A 16,427-nucleotide genomic window follows, 5' to 3' on the forward strand; every position below is an offset into this window, starting at 1 on the left:
ACAAACATACTCTTTATTCCTTTTAAGAAAAATCATATTTTCTTGCTTTTTTATCTAAATGAATTTCACTGTCCATTAATTAGTCAGGTTCTATAGAAACATAAAGAGAATTTGTTGTATATAATATCTGTACATAAGCTTAGACTATGTAATCATCTGTAGTATAGTTTTCTCAAAAACTTGCAAGGAAGGCATATCTCTCATTGGTGGGTCTATCTGTCTGATGATCCCTTCCTCCCTCCTTCCTTCTGGCAGTATTCTTCCACATCATCCTGCAAAGGAATATAATAGTCCATTATCATACTACATTTATTTAGGTCATCCTTAATTTTTTTTCATTAACATGTTGTAATATCAGGAGTTGGTGACCCAGGTTTAATAACTAATTTTGAAAGGAGTGTGCAACTTCTGTCTTGAGGGTACTTACTGGTTTTGTCTTATTAGCGATTAGGTAGGTGTTGATTTTTTTTCCCCTGAAACATTTCCATTGTTACACTTATTTATATATTTTTCTTGAAGTATAGTCAATTTGTAATTTGTTTCATATGTACAGCATAATGATTCAATATATTTTTTAAAAGACTGACTTATTTGGTTGTGGTGGGTCTGCGTTGCTGCATGCAGGCTTTCTCTAGTGGTGAGTGCAGGGCTGCTTTTTGTTGTGTGCGGGCTTCTCACTGCAGCGGCTTCTCTTGTGCGGTGTGGGCTCTAGTCACGCGGGCTTCAGCAGTTGTGGCGGGAGCGCTCAGTAGTTGAGGCTCCTGGGCTCTTAGAGCACAGGCTCAATACTTGTGACTCACAGGCTTAGTTGCTCCATGGCATGTAGCATCTTCCCAGACCAGGGATCGAACTGGTGTCCCTGGCATTGCAAGGTGGAGTCCTAACCGTTGAACCACCAAGGAAGCCCTGTGATTCAGTATTTTTTATTTAAAGTTATTACAAAATAGTGGCTATATTGCCCTGTGCCATACAATAGTACAATGTATCTTTGTTGCTTATGGAATATGTTGATTTCGACAGTCACTAATCTAAAGGTTTTTTCCATTTTATTGTCTTATTAAATAGAGAGCTATCAGTCTATGACTATAGGCAATTTCCAGAGATCCAGCCTTGTTTTAGGCTCACTTCAGCCTTTCTGTAGTGAAGACATTGTACATTGCCTTATCTTGTTGAACATCTTACCAGAAGGCTTGTAAAGCAAGGCCATTTTCACAGCACTCAGATGGCAACCTTGGAAAATGTCCTCATTCAGCCCCAAGGGGGTATGCTGGGTGCGTGGCTCTTTATCATAGAGTCTCAGCGGGGATGTGGGAGATCCATGGTTCCTACTGGTTCAGGGAAAATCTGTGATCAATTCTGCTCTTTCAGACAGCTTCCTCCACCCTTGACCTCCCTTTGCCTCATTAGCCCAGGTAATCTTCCATGCGTGCTGCATGCTAAATCGCTTCAGTCGTGTCTGACTCTTTGCCACCCCACGGAGTGGGGCCCGCCAGGCTCCTCTGTCTGTGGAATTCTCCAGGGAAGAATACTGGAGTGGGTTGCCATGTCCTCCTGCAGGGGTTCTTCCTGACACAGGAGTCGAACCCTCATCTCTTAATGTCTCCTGCATTGGCAGGAAGGTTCTTTACCACTAGCACCACCTGGGAAGCCCAGAAGTGAAAATGTTAGTTGTTCAGTTGTGTCCACCTCTTTGCAACCCCATGGACTGTAGCCTGCCAGGATCCTCAGTCCATGGGAGTTTGCAGGCAAGAATACTGGAGTGGGTTGCCATTTCCTTTTCCAGGGGATCTTCCTGATCCAGGCATCACACCCGCATCTCCTGCACTGGCAGGTGGATTCTTTCCCACTGCACCACCTGGGAATCGTATCTCTTTGTGAGAGGCCTGCTTTGAGCCTTTGTGTGTGGAGTGCTTGGCACACAATTAGCACTTGGAAGCTCTAAGTTACTCTCTTCATCATCTAATTTAGACCTCTCACCTGTCTCCTCCCAGGCAGGACCCCCCAGAACTTAGAGTAGATCACTAGCTTATTGTATGAATGATGAGAATGCTCCATTTTGGACTTCCCTCAGTGGTCAGAGGAGTCCGCCATGGCCTTGTCCCTCTTTTTCTGCCCCACCTTCAGATTTCCTGCTTAACTGCTGGAGCTGGTTCATCTCTTACTTTCTGCCTTCCCAGGGCAGGCAATCCTAGAGGAGTTCTCCTAGCCTGTGCTCTGTTCTGCCCTTGAAGAGCAGGCTTCTCAGCCTGGGGGCAGCATGGATGCCAGCCTCTTGGGCAGCTGAGAGCTACAGGCTTCTACTTTCATGTGGGAGGGTATGGACAGGGACAGTCCTGTAGCTACGGTTTATGCTGCATGTGGACTCTGTAGATACATGGCTTTTTTCTGCCTGAGAGAGAGATGCCAAAGGCCACAGTCAAGTTATTAGTCACTTTGGTAAGTTACATAAAATATGGGTTATATAGAATCATTGGAAAGTTGTAAAATGTTGATTTTACCTTTAAAGTAACTTCTTATCCATCCTTTCCATTTAATGACTACTTCTTGAATTAGGTCATTCATTTGCTGTTCATTCATCCAACAAGCATGTATTAAGCACCTGTTCTGTGCCAGGCACTGGGGATTTAGCGATGAGCAGGATAGCTGAGGCTTCTGCCCCACGAAGCTCCTGGCATTGCCCAGGTGGTCACCATAGGCACCTGTTGTCTCTCTGCCTCTCTCATTTCAGTCCATCTTCCAGGGGGATCCTGCCTCACATCAGCTTGGCTCGCGGGCTTTCCTGTGCCTTCTGTGCCTTGTCCAGACTCCATATAGCCTGCCTGGTGTTTGTTTATTCTAGTCCCAACTCCCTCCGGAACTCTTTACCCTTCCCTGCCACTGCCTCTGGCAGCGGGGGCAGCTTCTCCCTCCTTGGTCCTCCATTGTGCCTTACCTGAGACTCTCATGTTTAAGAAAAACTTAGCTTTGAGGCACAGTGCCTAGGGTTCACAGTGTTATTAGGTCCCCACAGAAGTGTTTTAATTTTGTTTAAGTCAAGAAAAAAACTAATCCAGCCTGGATTATATTCATCTTTATACCACCACAGTTGTTATGTTTATATTTACGTTTAATATTTTTGTTATGGAGGAAAGGAAAACTGTGTGAGGTCCATGAAAGTCACAGTGTAGCCCTATCTATGAGATGTGCCCTCTTGTCTGCTACTTTGAGGATATTGTTGAATTTGACTGGTTGCCTCTAGACAGGGGATTCACAGCAGGCAGGGGCTGTGCCTAAGAACCCCTTGCCTTCCAGAGCCTGACCAGATCCTGCATGCCCCAGGCTCTGCCAGGATAGCTCTCTGACAGGTGTCTGGGTTCAATGGCAGCTCCTTTTGAGGAAGAGATTTTTATTTGTTCCTTCCTCATGCTATCATGGTTTTTCCTCAGCACATGGGCATGTCAAGGGAGAGAGACCCAGGGACCTGCTGAGTCTGTAACCTGAAGCTGTCCTGAATCAGTTTGGCTTAGTCACCTTCATATCTTCCAGAATTCCTGGTGTTTCTCTTACAGATGGTGGAGAAAACAGGCTCTTGGTCTTAGGTCACCTACCCTCTTGGAACCTCAGTATTCTTCCTCTATAAAATGGAAGCAGTAAAACAACTTGTACAATTGCTGCAAGCATTAAATAGCATATATAAAGTGTTCATTAGGTCTGGGCACTGCAGCAGATGCTTGTAATAATGTTCATGTATTTCTTCTGTTTTAAAACTTTGTTCATTATAAGATAAAGTATCAGTAACAGCAATCTGAGAAATAGGAAACACTGCTGTATTAACTGTATGTCTTGACTGTATATGAAGCTAGATTTCAGAAATGTTAAACTTGAATGAAGTAGGTCTTGGATTCAAGGTAGGCTGGCATCACTAAAGGTGGAGTGAGTGGCTAGGCTAACATCTAGTTCTAGTCAGCAGTATTTTCCTGTTTAGAAAGACACAGTGGGAAGTCCAAGGTGCTATCTCCGTGATCTTAAGGAAGTCACCTTATCTCCTTGAGTCATAGGCGAGGTTCTGGCAGGGTGCTCTTCAGAGTGCTCGTAAGATTGAAAGAAAAGGACCTTATAAACAGTGAAGTGCTTACCCAGGTGAAAGGTCTGTCTGTTTGCTTACTTCTCAGGGAAGTTTAGCCTGCGGCACTGATCACCCTGGGTAGAACCAGGACACCCCTCCCATGCACGCCAAGGTCCTCTTTCCCATGATTAACCTTCATCTTCCTGCCTTTCAGGTTCTATTTCACCAACTGGCATGGGACCAATGACAACGAGCAATCAGTATGGCGACATTCTCCAAAGAAGCAGAAAAATGGCTATGAGAAAAAAAAAGTTCCAGATGCAACACCTCTCCTTGACGCCAGCTCACTGGAGTATCTGTTTGCTCAGGTAAGACATTTGGGCCCAGGGGAGCCTGGAGTTCGTGGGGTGGGTGAGACATGCCAGGGGTCAGATTCCCTGGCGCAGCCGACCATGGTAGCTGCTTAGATGCTTTATGACCTGTTCCATTGGTTGTTCTCGCCAACCCAGGACTTGCTGTAGGTGAGGGCGAGGGAAGGCAGTTCAGCATCCAGTGGGGGCTGGTTATCCCACTTGTGGGCCTTTCCCCATCCCTTGCTCCACCAACCCCATTCACTTCCTCTCTGTGGTGCCTCCTGCGCCGAGAGCAGAGGGAAGCTCTAAGTGAGGGAAGGCGTCATTGAGCAGGGCTGGTCATGAAGGTGCTTCTCAGCAGTCACAGAGGGCAACGAGGTGGCTGCTCTGAGTCATAACGGTGGTGAGTGGGACGGTTAGACACTAGAGAAAAGCCAGAAAGTGAAGTTCAAGTCACCTGAATTATATTAACCTGAGATAGCTAGCATTTTTGTTTGTGTGCTTCCTGATTTTATCATGCAGATTTGTACCATGCGCTTATAGTATCTGAAAATATCTTATTCTGAGTGTCTGTGTACTTTTTGCTAAGCTGCTGCAGACTCTGTGGTGAGCAAGACACATGGTCTCTGCAAGCCCCAGATATTTAATCGAGTTGGACAAACAAAACAAGCAGATAAAATGACACATAGATAATACACAAGGAATTGTGATAAGTTCTATGAATGAAAAAGCTTTTATCATAAGGAATATGGGGAGGGAGGTTTGAATGGGAGAGCTAATTTAAATAGAATAATCAGAGGGCTCTTCAAAGAGGTGGCATTTGTACTGAACGTTGAAGAATAAAAAAGTGTCTGCAGTTCTCAGGGAGGAGTAGGGAAAGTATTTCTTTGGAGAGGAGCAAAGGTTTTCAAAAGCAGCACTGCTGACACCTTGGGCTGGATGATTCTTTGCTGTAAGGCACTGGGCACTGTGGAATGTTTATGCACACCCCTCCCCGCTCCTTACGTGCCAAGTAGCGTTGGAGGGAAATGGATGGATCTGCGATTAATTTTGGAGATAGACTTGACATGACTTGCTGTTAAGTTGGATGTGCAAGGTTGAGGGTATTGGAAGCATCGAAGATGATTTTGAGATTTCTATTTTGAGCAGTGTCTGACATATAATGGAGTGATTCCCTGCATAGGAAAGAGTGGACGCAGCAGGTTGGAGAAGGGGAGTTGGAAACAAGGAGCTCTCTTTCAGAGATACCTGTGAGATACACAAGTGGAGATTCCTGGTAGGAAGTTGAGTATGAGGCTGGAATCCAGAGGAAAAGCCAGCCTTCATTTAACTAATCATTGTTTTAAACCTTTTTGTTGTTTTTTCCCCCTGTTACACTATCACTGTTACAAAACAGCCTCAAACATATTTCTGAATGTGTGTTCTCATTATTTCCTTAGGATGTAGTTTTTCACATTTGGGTTTTGTGTCACAGTCGTCATCTGCTATACAGCTTTAGTTATTGATTGCAGTTTCCATAACATATCTGAGGAGTGGCCTCCGAGACTGCAGAGAAGTGAAACAGCACAGCCCTAGGCAGATACTGTGTGGAAAAAGTAAAGTGAACTGGCCATTTTCATATTGGCCTTTTTGAATCCAGCCTCCCAGTTTTACACATATTCATGTCTGAGATTGATTCTTTTTACTTTTTTGAAAGAGAAAGTGTAAAGAAAGAGTGCCCCATACTTCATGAGTGAGTATGACATTAGAATCTGACATTTCAGAGCTTCAGGAATTAATTACTTGAGGTAGTTGTACAGTGATATTTACAGAAAATCACAGCCAGACAAAATAGTTTTGAATTTTATCCTCTTCCACACACACTGCTGGCAGAGATGATTGTTGTTGATCCTCAGTAGTTTGTAGAAGTGGTCAGTGTCCTTTTCTTACAGAGAGAAACCAGAAGTCCTGCTTGGCAAAAGGAGAACGGCAGTGGTGAGAACCCTTCATCCAAAACCCATTAAAGTTGCTTCAGGGACAGCGAGTGTCTTCCTGATGTAGGACCACCACCCCGACTTCATGTCTGCCTCTTTCCAAGCTGGAGAAGGCTGACAGTCCCGTCCTGAGAGCTTGGTCCACTTGGAGTCGGCGAGAAGAGACCAAGTGTGACGGTGGCTTCGCGTTGCAGAGCTGCAGCCCTGTAGTCACATCTGGTCTGATACCCATCGCCCCCCACCCCTCACCACACACACACACAGACACACACACACAGACACACTCTCATGAGGCCCTACCCACCGCCCCCCACCCCTCACCACACAGACACAGACACACACACACACACAGACACACACAGAGACACACACACACACACACACAGACACACACACAGACACACACACAGACACACTCTCATGAGGCCCTACCCACCACCCCCCACCCCTCGCCACACAGACACAGACACATACACACACACAGAGACACACACACACAGACACACACACACACAGACACACACACACTCTCTCATGAGGCCCTACCCACGGCCCCACACCCCTCACCACACAGACACAGACACAGACACACACACAGACACACACAGAGACACACACACACAGACACACACACACACAGACACACACACACTCTCTCATGAGGCCCTACCCACGGCCCCACACCCCTCGCCACACAGACACAGACACATACACACACACAGACACACACAGAGACACACACACACAGACACACACACACACAGACACACACACACTCTCTCATGAGGCCCTACCCACGGCCCCACACCCCTCACCACACAGACACAGACACAGACACACACACAGACACAGGCACACACAGAGACACACACACACGGAGACACACAGACATGCACACACACACACACACACACAGACACACACACACTCTCTCATGAGGCCCTACCCACGGCCCCCCACCCCTCACCACACAGACACAGACACACACACACACACACACACACACAGACACAGACACAGGCACACACAGACACACACACACACGGAGACACACAGACACGCACACACACACACACACACAGACACACACACATTCTCTCATGAGGCCCTACCCACGGCCCCCCACCCCTCACCACACAGACACACACACACACACAGACAGACATACACAGAGACACACAGACACAGACACACAGACACACACATGCTCATGAGGTCCCCGGCACTCACAGTGCTATGTCTTTCTACTTGTCTTTGGCTTTGGTAATTATTTGAGGTTATGTATTTCCATTTGTTCTTCTTTCTTTCTTGGAGTCTCCATGAGATCAGGGATGTGGTTTGGTCTGCTGCTAGTACCTCGAATAATATCTGGCCCATAATTGGTTCTTGTTAGTCAATAATTACCAACTGAGTGAGTGATGTTATTTAACCTTTGGTGCCTTAGATTCCTCATCTGTTAGGCAGAGTTGGTGATGTTAGCATCCCCCTCATAGGGCTGTTATAAAGAGGAAATGAAATAGTGAATGAGAGGATCCTCGCACAGTGCCTAGCACTCAGGTCCAGGCTTAATAAAGGGGACTGAGCAGTGATGGTGTTGTCATTACTCTGAACAAGACAGGTAGGTATTGGCCACTGCTTTTTCATTTTCATTTTTGTTTTCTGAAGCCCTCATGAACTCTTGGAATGTGTGGCATACCTCCATGAGTGAGGGGGTGTATTTTGAGGATATATTTCACCATTGGAGACTTTAACAGCAGATGTTGAAAAATATCACGTGTGGTCATGACCTAGTGTAGAATCTGGGATTCCTTCTCCTTTCTGTAAATCTGTATCAGGAGGGACGGTGGGTGCTCAGTTCATTGTGGAGTTAACAAATGATCAAGCCCCAGACAGCTGTTACCTCCCATGCCCTGGTGCAGTCCAAGCCTAGTACATGCTACATTTTTTACCATCACTTCCATGGGAAGCCCTGTGGAAGGGCTTCATGACTTTTGAAGGAATGAATTAACCTGGGGAGAACATTTCCCAAGCCCTTTCATGCCCAACTATTGAGAAAGAGGTCTGGTGCTAGGGAAACTCTAAATCTCATTAGTCTCCTTGCTGTACTGCTTCTTGGGTAGCACTTCCCTGTGTGGGGAACCTTCCTCCTAAGATCAGAAATGTGGGTGGATGCTTGAAGCTTAGGCAGTGATTCATTTCTTCTCATCTCTGCTCCAAAGGGACAGTATGATTTGGTCAAATGCCTGGCTCCCATTCGAGACCCCAAGACGGAGCAGGATGGGCACGACATTGAGAACGAGTGTCTGGGAATGGCCGTGCTGGCCATCTCCCACTATGCCATGATGAAGAAGATGCAATTGCCAGAACTCCCCAAGGACATCAGGTAAACCTTCCTGCTGGGTGAAGAAGTGATTGTGGGGATGGTGTTATTCTTATACATTCTCATACACCTCAGTTGTTGGCTGACTACTGCTCTCTGCAGAGCCCAGCTTTTTTTAAAGAATATTTATAATGAAAGGTAGTACAATTATAATTGTGTCCTGAATTTGAATGTTGGCTGACGACCTCAGAAATTTGTACGAAGTGAAAGTTCTGCGCTGGGTCACCAGTCAAATGAGTGGCTCACATGCCCTCCCCCTTGCTCTCTGCCCATGCTGGGCACTGGCATCTGTCCCTGCACTTTTTCCTTTTGTGCTGGATCTGTCCTAAAATCCTTCTTGATGTAGCTCTAATACATTTCCAGCCTGTACTGGTTCACTGGAGAGCTGCTAATTCCAACGTGAAGCACAATCAACTGTTACCTTAAGAAAATTGTATTTACTTAAAATTATCATTTGCAAGCAAGTCCTTCTGAAGGAATATTCAATCTGTATAACTTCCACCTATCTATGAAACACTAATATAATTTTTATTTTATTTTTTTGGCCATCCACCCATCATGGGGGAAATCTTAGTTCCCCAGCCAGGGATCAAACTGATGCTCCCTGCAATGTAAACACAATCTTAACCATTGGACCACCAGGGAAGTCTGGAAATATAATTTTTAAATCAATGCACTGTTGTGTTTGTCCCAAGACAAGTCATTTTGAAGAGGGGATTATTTCTAGCCATGTTATCTGTGATAGGTGGCATGTGCCTTTTCGTAAGGTTGCATTTCGTATCTCCTTGCCCTTGACCAGAGTCTGGAGCAGGTCACGAGTTGCTCCTCAGAAATGCAGGGACTGGTGAGATACATGCCACACTGCTTTCTCCTGTTTCTGTGGCGTTTTCTCTGGGCACCTCCTCTTTATTTTTGCATGAGGCTAAAGTTAAAAATAGCTCTCCTCTGACCTTCCCCTCTGTTACTTTAATCTAAAAAAGAAGTTACAGTATTTGCTGGGGACAAATTTCAAGCTCCACAGTTTTCCGCTGTTGTGAAACTATCAGTGCGGCAGGGATTCCCCTGTGCTGGGTGCTTTCTCAGGTTGTCTCCCCACTTGTTTGACCGCCAGCAGACTTGCTCTGTTTTTCTTGGGTGTTCACCCTTCTTAAAGCTGGGTCTTGTTCTCACAGTGTATCCATTTGCTGTGATTCTGTTAGTCATAGATACTCTCTCTCTCATTAACACCTGAATGATTAATCTTTCACTTTATCTATTGATCCATTTAATGTATCTAGGACATTTGCACACAGCAAACACTGGGTCTTTTGTATTTGATTAGCTTTTATGTGTTTTTCCTATTTCTTATAAAGGCAACCTGTGATCTTTATAGAAAAAGTGTCAAATAGATATGCAGGTAGAACGTGTGAAGCCTCTGTCGTCACTCTTGACACCTTCCAGGTGGCTTTCTAACGGCTAAGGCTCTGGCTGAACCTTAGCGACAGTGTGTTCCTGTGAACACAGTGTACGCGGGAGGGAACAGTGACGTTAGCAAACAAAAACAGATAAGTCCGTTTTGCTGCCTGCCTTTGTGATCCAGAAAATCTGATGATTCCTGTAGGAATTTCCTTTTCAGTAAAATCTATGGAACAGGTACTTGTCTCTTTTCTTGCAGTCCCTGTTCACCTCCATCTCCCTATGATTATCATCCTGAGTTTTACTCCAAGACCTCTGGGAGTAGAACCTTTCTCATTTGGCAACACAGAGAAGGAAGGGTCACAGGCTTGCGTTTGTTTCTGAGCTATTCTGCTAACCTATACATAAAAAAGAGATTTTTTTTTTAAACTTTCTTTTAGCTACAAGCGATATATTCCAGAAACATTGAATAAGTCCATCAGACAGAGGAACCTTCTCACCAGGATGCGGATAAATAATGTTTTCAAGGATTTCCTAAAGGAGTTTAACAACAAGACCATTTGCGACAGCAGTGTGTCCACGCATGACCTGAAGGTGAAATACCTGGCTACCTTGGAAACTTTGACAAAACATTATGGTGCTGAAATATTTGAGACTTCCATGCTACTGATTTCATCAGAAAATGAGATGAATCGGTTCCATCCAAATGATAGCGGAAATGTTCTCTGCTATGAAGTGATGGTGACTGGAAATCTTGGAATCCAGTGGAGACAGAAACCACATGTAAGTGCCAATAGGTGGCTGGTCAGAACATCCTATGTCGCATGGTGTGTTCTGTGTATTCTGATGATATCTCTCTGCATGTTCGTCACCCCTGTCAGCTGAGTGTGTTTCATGGGCTAGAGACAGTGTATCATTCATCTTTTATTGTGTTCATGTAGCAGTAGATCTAAATAAATATTTATTGAGTTCTGTAGGGAAATAGAGAAATGTAGCATATATAACATGTAATAATATAGTAATAGCAGACATTTACCAAGTGTTTACCATGTACCAAGTACTTTTCTAAGCAATTTACATGGATTAACTCATTTGTTCCTGAAAACAAATTTATGAGAGATACTACCATTTTCCATACTTTATAGATGAACACAAAGAGGTACAGACAAGCTAAGAAATTTGCCCAAGGTCATAACTAACTGATTAGTGATTGTGCCAAGAATTGAATTTAGGTCTTTGGCTCCATGAAATAGGGTAATTTTTCTTGCAATTTGGAGCTTCTTTTTGAAGTATTTATTGAATGAGGCAATAGACCAGATTGGTTTAAAAGCATGGGTTTTAAAGCTAAATAGACCTGGTTCATGGAGAAGGCAATGGCACCCCACTCCAGGACCCTTGCCTGGAAAATCACATGGATTGGAGGACCCTAGTAGGCTGCAGTCCATGGGGTCGCGAAGAGTCAGACATGACTGAGCGACTTCACTTTCACTTTTATGCATTGGAGAAGGAAATGGCAACCCACTCCAGTGTTCTTGCCTGGAGAATCCTAGGGATGAGGTCGCACAGAGTCAGACACGACTGAAGTGACTTAGCAGACTTAGCAGCAGACCTGGTTCAAATCCTATCTCCACTGTTTATATTTACATGGCCTTTGGAGGGTTACTTCATATATATCAGCTACATATTCATTATTCATCTATAAAAAGGTAACACTTACTGTACTACCTCATAGTGTTGTTGAGAAAACTGCCATTTAGCATAGAGCTTATATAATAATAAATGGTGTAGAATAAATGTTCAATAAATTATAGCTGATTATAAATAAATCATCAGCATCATTATTGTAAATAATACTATTGACATAAAGGTGAAATTTACTTTCTACTCCTGTTTTATTCTCATGCTAAAATAATGCCAAACACTTACCAAGCGCTTTCTGTGTAGTGTGGGTACTGTGTTATTAAGAACCTACCTTCTGCTCTAAGAACCCTGTGAAGACATAAGATCTCTGTTTTATGGATGGGTAAATGGAGGCTCAAAGAGATGACCTAACTAGTTAAGTAACTGGCAAGAGTCAGGATCTTATCCAGATCTCTGGTCTCCAAGGCTCTGCTACACAAAATATGTAAGCTTGTGCAGACATGTATGACTCCCCAAGTTATCTAAGCATGAGATTCATACTTGCTCTTATAAATTCCAACTTGATTATGGCTGTCTAGTCAAGACAATCAGTGGTAGATTCTAAAAGGAGAAAGCCCATGCTCAACTAGGGGGACGATTATAGATGTATGTCTAGTGGACAGTTATTTCCATTCCTGAGTTTGCCTTGTACATTATAGATTATGTAAAGAGTTTAGTCAGTGTGTCCATTAAGGTCTTTTCCAGGGGTAGGGTCCTAAGAATCCCTGGTGGGGCCTGAATAAGCCCATGGGTGCTGACTCTCCCAGTTCCTCCATCAGTCCAAGCCCTCTGGCCTTCTCCTGCTTGGCTGCAAGGCCCTATGTTGTTTTGCCAGGAGAAAATGAGAAATGCCAATAGAAAATGAGAAAGCTGGCTTCACTCTGTCACTTATGCGTTTTATCAGATTGTTCCTGTTGAAAAGGAAAAAAAACTGAAACGGAAAAAACTGGAAAATAAACACAAGAAGGATGAGGAAAAAAACAAAATCCGAGAAGAGTGGAACAATTTTTCTTACTTCCCTGAGATCACTCACATTGTAATCAAGGAGTCTGTGGTCAGCATTAATAAGCAGGACAACAAAAAAATGGTAAGTTTCCTCCAGAAGTGACTGGGCCTGGGTTTGCTGCTGGGAGGGGACTTTGCTGAGGACAGTTATGCAGCACGTGCTCTTGGCAGGGTTCCTGTCCCCGAGAGAAAATCTTGTGATCATCTTATTTAAGCCAAAAAGTCCCTGTTGCTGACATTGACATTATCAGTGTCTGTGTTTAAGTTACCTGCGTACGTTCTAGTGCCTTTCTTTGTTCTTCAAATGAAGACAGGATTTGGTATCCTCCCAAAGGTATTTCAGCATCAATATTTCGTTCACAAAAATTAGTGGATTTGAAAAAAAATTTGGTGAGTGAGTGTCAGCATTTTCTCCCAAGGTCTCCTGCACAGCCCCTCTGCTGAGTTGGGTGGGTCACCCGGGATGAGGTCGGTGGGAAGCCCCGCTTTGCACTTGAGCAGACTGTTGGGCCGGTGGCTGTGGCCACAGTGACAGTCCCCGTCATGGTGTCAGGCACACCCAAGTGACTCTCGGACAGAGGAAGGAGTATTCAACTTCACTTCCTCTTTTCTGGTATCACTTGAGGACGTGATCTAGCCAGGCAGGCCAGTTTGGCAGGGGAAGTGGGAGCCCAGCCAAAACAAACATGTTTGTGTCAGGGAGGTCACGGCCGACTGCTCGTGGAAAGGACAGGATGGTGAGACACGGTGCTCCATGCAGTGGAGGTAGTCACCTAGGGAAGTACCATGTTTTGCCTAAAATTGGCAAATTTTACTGTGTCAAAATCCTAACACGCAGTGCTGGGAAAGAATCTGGTGATGCAGTTTAGGACAAGTGGCCATCCTTTTATATCTAGAGTAATTAGTCTTTTGGGTATACTTTTTGGGAAAGCAGTTTGATTTGTTATTGTTTAGTCACTTAGTCATGTCCAGCTCTTCGAAACCCCGTGGACTGCAGCACGTCATGCTTCTCTGTTCTTCACTATCTCCCAGAGTTTGCTCAGACTCATGTCCACTGAGTCGATGCCATCCAACCATCTCATCAACCTTCTCCTCCTGCCCTCAGTCTTTTCCCAGAATCAGAGTCTTTTACAGTGAGTCAGCTCTTCTCATCAGGTGGCCAAAGTATTGGAGCTTCAGCATTAGTCCTTCCAGTGAATATTCAGGGTTGATTTTCTTTAGGATTGACTAGTTTGATCTCCTCGCTGTCCAAGATAACATGTATTAAAAGGCTTGAAAATATCTACATATCCTTCCATTCAGGAAATGAGGGGTCTTTTAGAAACAGTGAGATGCAGGCAGTGGTCGATGAGTGAGAATGTTTATCCCAAACAGTATTTACAGTGTCAAAAATGCTGAAACTAACCTGCATATATGATTATAGGAAAATGAGAAAATAAAATACAACTCATCTGAGTATTAGAATATTATTTAAACAAATAGCTGAATTTTAAAAAATCTGGAAGAATGCTTCATAAATGAAAAAAGCAGAATATGAAACTTAATGGAACCAATTTTGTTGTAAAAAGTTTAAAGCATGCATATGCTCTAAGGAAAATAATCATATATTAACAACTGTTTGTTTATGATGATATTATGAGTGATTTTAACTTTTAATTCTCCCCATCCTCCCTTTTTAAAAATAAAGATACGTTGATTGCCTAAGAAAACTGTAGTAAAAATGTGATGGAAGAGCCCAGATAGATGTTAATGGAGACATGGAAAATGGCAAGAGGGAGAAAACAGAAATAAATGCTGTATATTCAGCATATTTGGAGAAGGAAATGGCAAACCACTGCAGTATTCTTGCCTGGAAAATCCCAGGGACAGAAGAACCTGGTGGGCTGCCATCTCTGGGGTTGCACAGAGTCGGGCATGACTGAAGCGACTTAGCAGCAGCAGCAGCAGCAGCATTCAGCATGTTATAGATATTAAGCCATATTGTCAGGATTTTGACTCCACTTCCAGTGGGGAATCTGAGACTTTGGGAGAGCTGTAGAAACTTTCAGAGGGTCAGCTCCAGCCTATACTGATTTGGGCTCCAAGGTGTCCTCTTCCCCAGGGACTCCGTAGTGCGGGAGAGCTTGGCACATCTGTGATCTGGCTGTTCAACATGGCCAAACCCTGGAGACATGGCCAAGAAGAAGGAACAGCAGCCAGTAGATGCAGGCTTTGAGAGCCTTCCCTGTCCTGTCCTAGCTGATAGAGTCAAGGGCAGCACCCAGATGGTGCACCTGTCGTCTAGGCCAGGGCTCACCCTGGCCACCCAGGCTGGCCGCTCTGTGCCAAGCTACCGTCCTTGTGGTGCTGGGGGAGGCAAGAAAAAACCCGTACTTGATCTCCTCATTACTTTTTCATTTACAAATATGAGGCCTGCTATGCACCAGGTACTTTTTGTCGTAAAGGCTTTGCAAATACCAACTCTTTTCATTTTCTTATTGGTGGGTATTTTATTCTCATTTTACAAAGGAGGAATCTGAGGCACAAAAAAAGCTAAATGACTAAGCCGAGGTCATACAACTGTGACATTAAATCATTTGAAATTGCTGATATTTGATAATTTTTGACAAAAAATGATGATTACATATGCTTAAATGTACATAGAGACCCTGAGATTTGAACTCAGATAAACTGGCTCCTGAAGCTGGTGGGTTAACCCTGTGTGGTGCTTTTTCTTGTTTATCTCATTCCCCAATCCCTTCCCAGCCGTGGGATTTCCAAGCTGTGTTTTGATTGCCGCTTTCAGGAAAGCATGATGCTACCATGTTATCAAATCATATCTTGATTTATCTCTTCTGTCTGCATCTTCTTGACATCTCCCCTTTCTATTCAGACTTCTGCTTTCAGAGAACTTAAGCACTTACATGGTTTCATTTGCATGTGATTGGGTGAAGGGCTACCCAAGCCAGACTGTCTTGCATTTGCTCTTTGGGGCTCTGCAGGGAGATGCTGGGTCACACCTGAAAGGAAGCACTTAGCACACCTGGATCACCATCCGTATGGTAGTCCTGCCCTCTCTTGGCCTTCTTGGCTCACAACCCCAAAGCACCTTTCCTTTGGCATCATAGCTAATTCTCATTATAATCCCTTTGCCTCCATTCTGCTGGTTGCTTATATCCCTCTCCCCACCACCCCTTCATTGGTCTCATCTCTGCCACCAGCCTTTTCTTTCTCCATTGTTATGGAAAGAGTGTTATACTCAAGTGTCATTTTGCCCTTTTCTTAAGGTTCCAATGTGTGTTAATGTTAGGATTTTTGTGAGCCGAAGCTCTAAATCATGGCTTTACATACCTTCCTTCATCAGATGTTCCTGGTTGACCCCACAATTCTACTCAAATAAATGCTCATCTCTGCTCAGGGTTATAAGATTAAGACAAAAACCTCACCTGTCTTCACCTCCGAGCATTTTTCTTCCTTCCATGAAAACTCCCTCCCTCCTCCTCTTCTATTTTTGCCTTTGCCTCTCCCGCTATGATAAGACTGTGCCTCCTCCAGACCCTCAGAGGTCCCTGGATTTAATCTCACAACCTCCTCATTGTATCTGGGACCATTCCTGA

At 44.3% G+C, this 16,427-nt stretch overlaps 1 protein-coding gene across 2 annotated transcripts in view; it reads left to right on the top strand.

Moving 5' to 3' along the window:
- JAK1 (Janus kinase 1) overlaps window positions 1–16,427 on the top strand; it is a 137,865-nt gene that overhangs the window by 88,609 nt on the left and 32,829 nt on the right. For both annotated transcript variants that reach the window (XM_065911523.1, XM_065911532.1), the window contains exons 5-8: window positions 4,260–4,413; window positions 8,591–8,754; window positions 10,587–10,929; window positions 12,731–12,913. In XM_065911523.1, the coding sequence (XP_065767595.1) occupies window positions 4,260–4,413; window positions 8,591–8,754; window positions 10,587–10,929; window positions 12,731–12,913 (844 nt within the window). The remainder of the gene's footprint in view (window positions 1–4,259; window positions 4,414–8,590; window positions 8,755–10,586; window positions 10,930–12,730; window positions 12,914–16,427) is intronic.

The sequence above is a fragment of the Muntiacus reevesi genome, chromosome 1 (genome assembly GCF_963930625.1).
Source record: "Muntiacus reevesi chromosome 1, mMunRee1.1, whole genome shotgun sequence".
In the NCBI taxonomy this organism is placed as follows: Eukaryota; Metazoa; Chordata; class Mammalia; order Artiodactyla; family Cervidae; genus Muntiacus; species Muntiacus reevesi.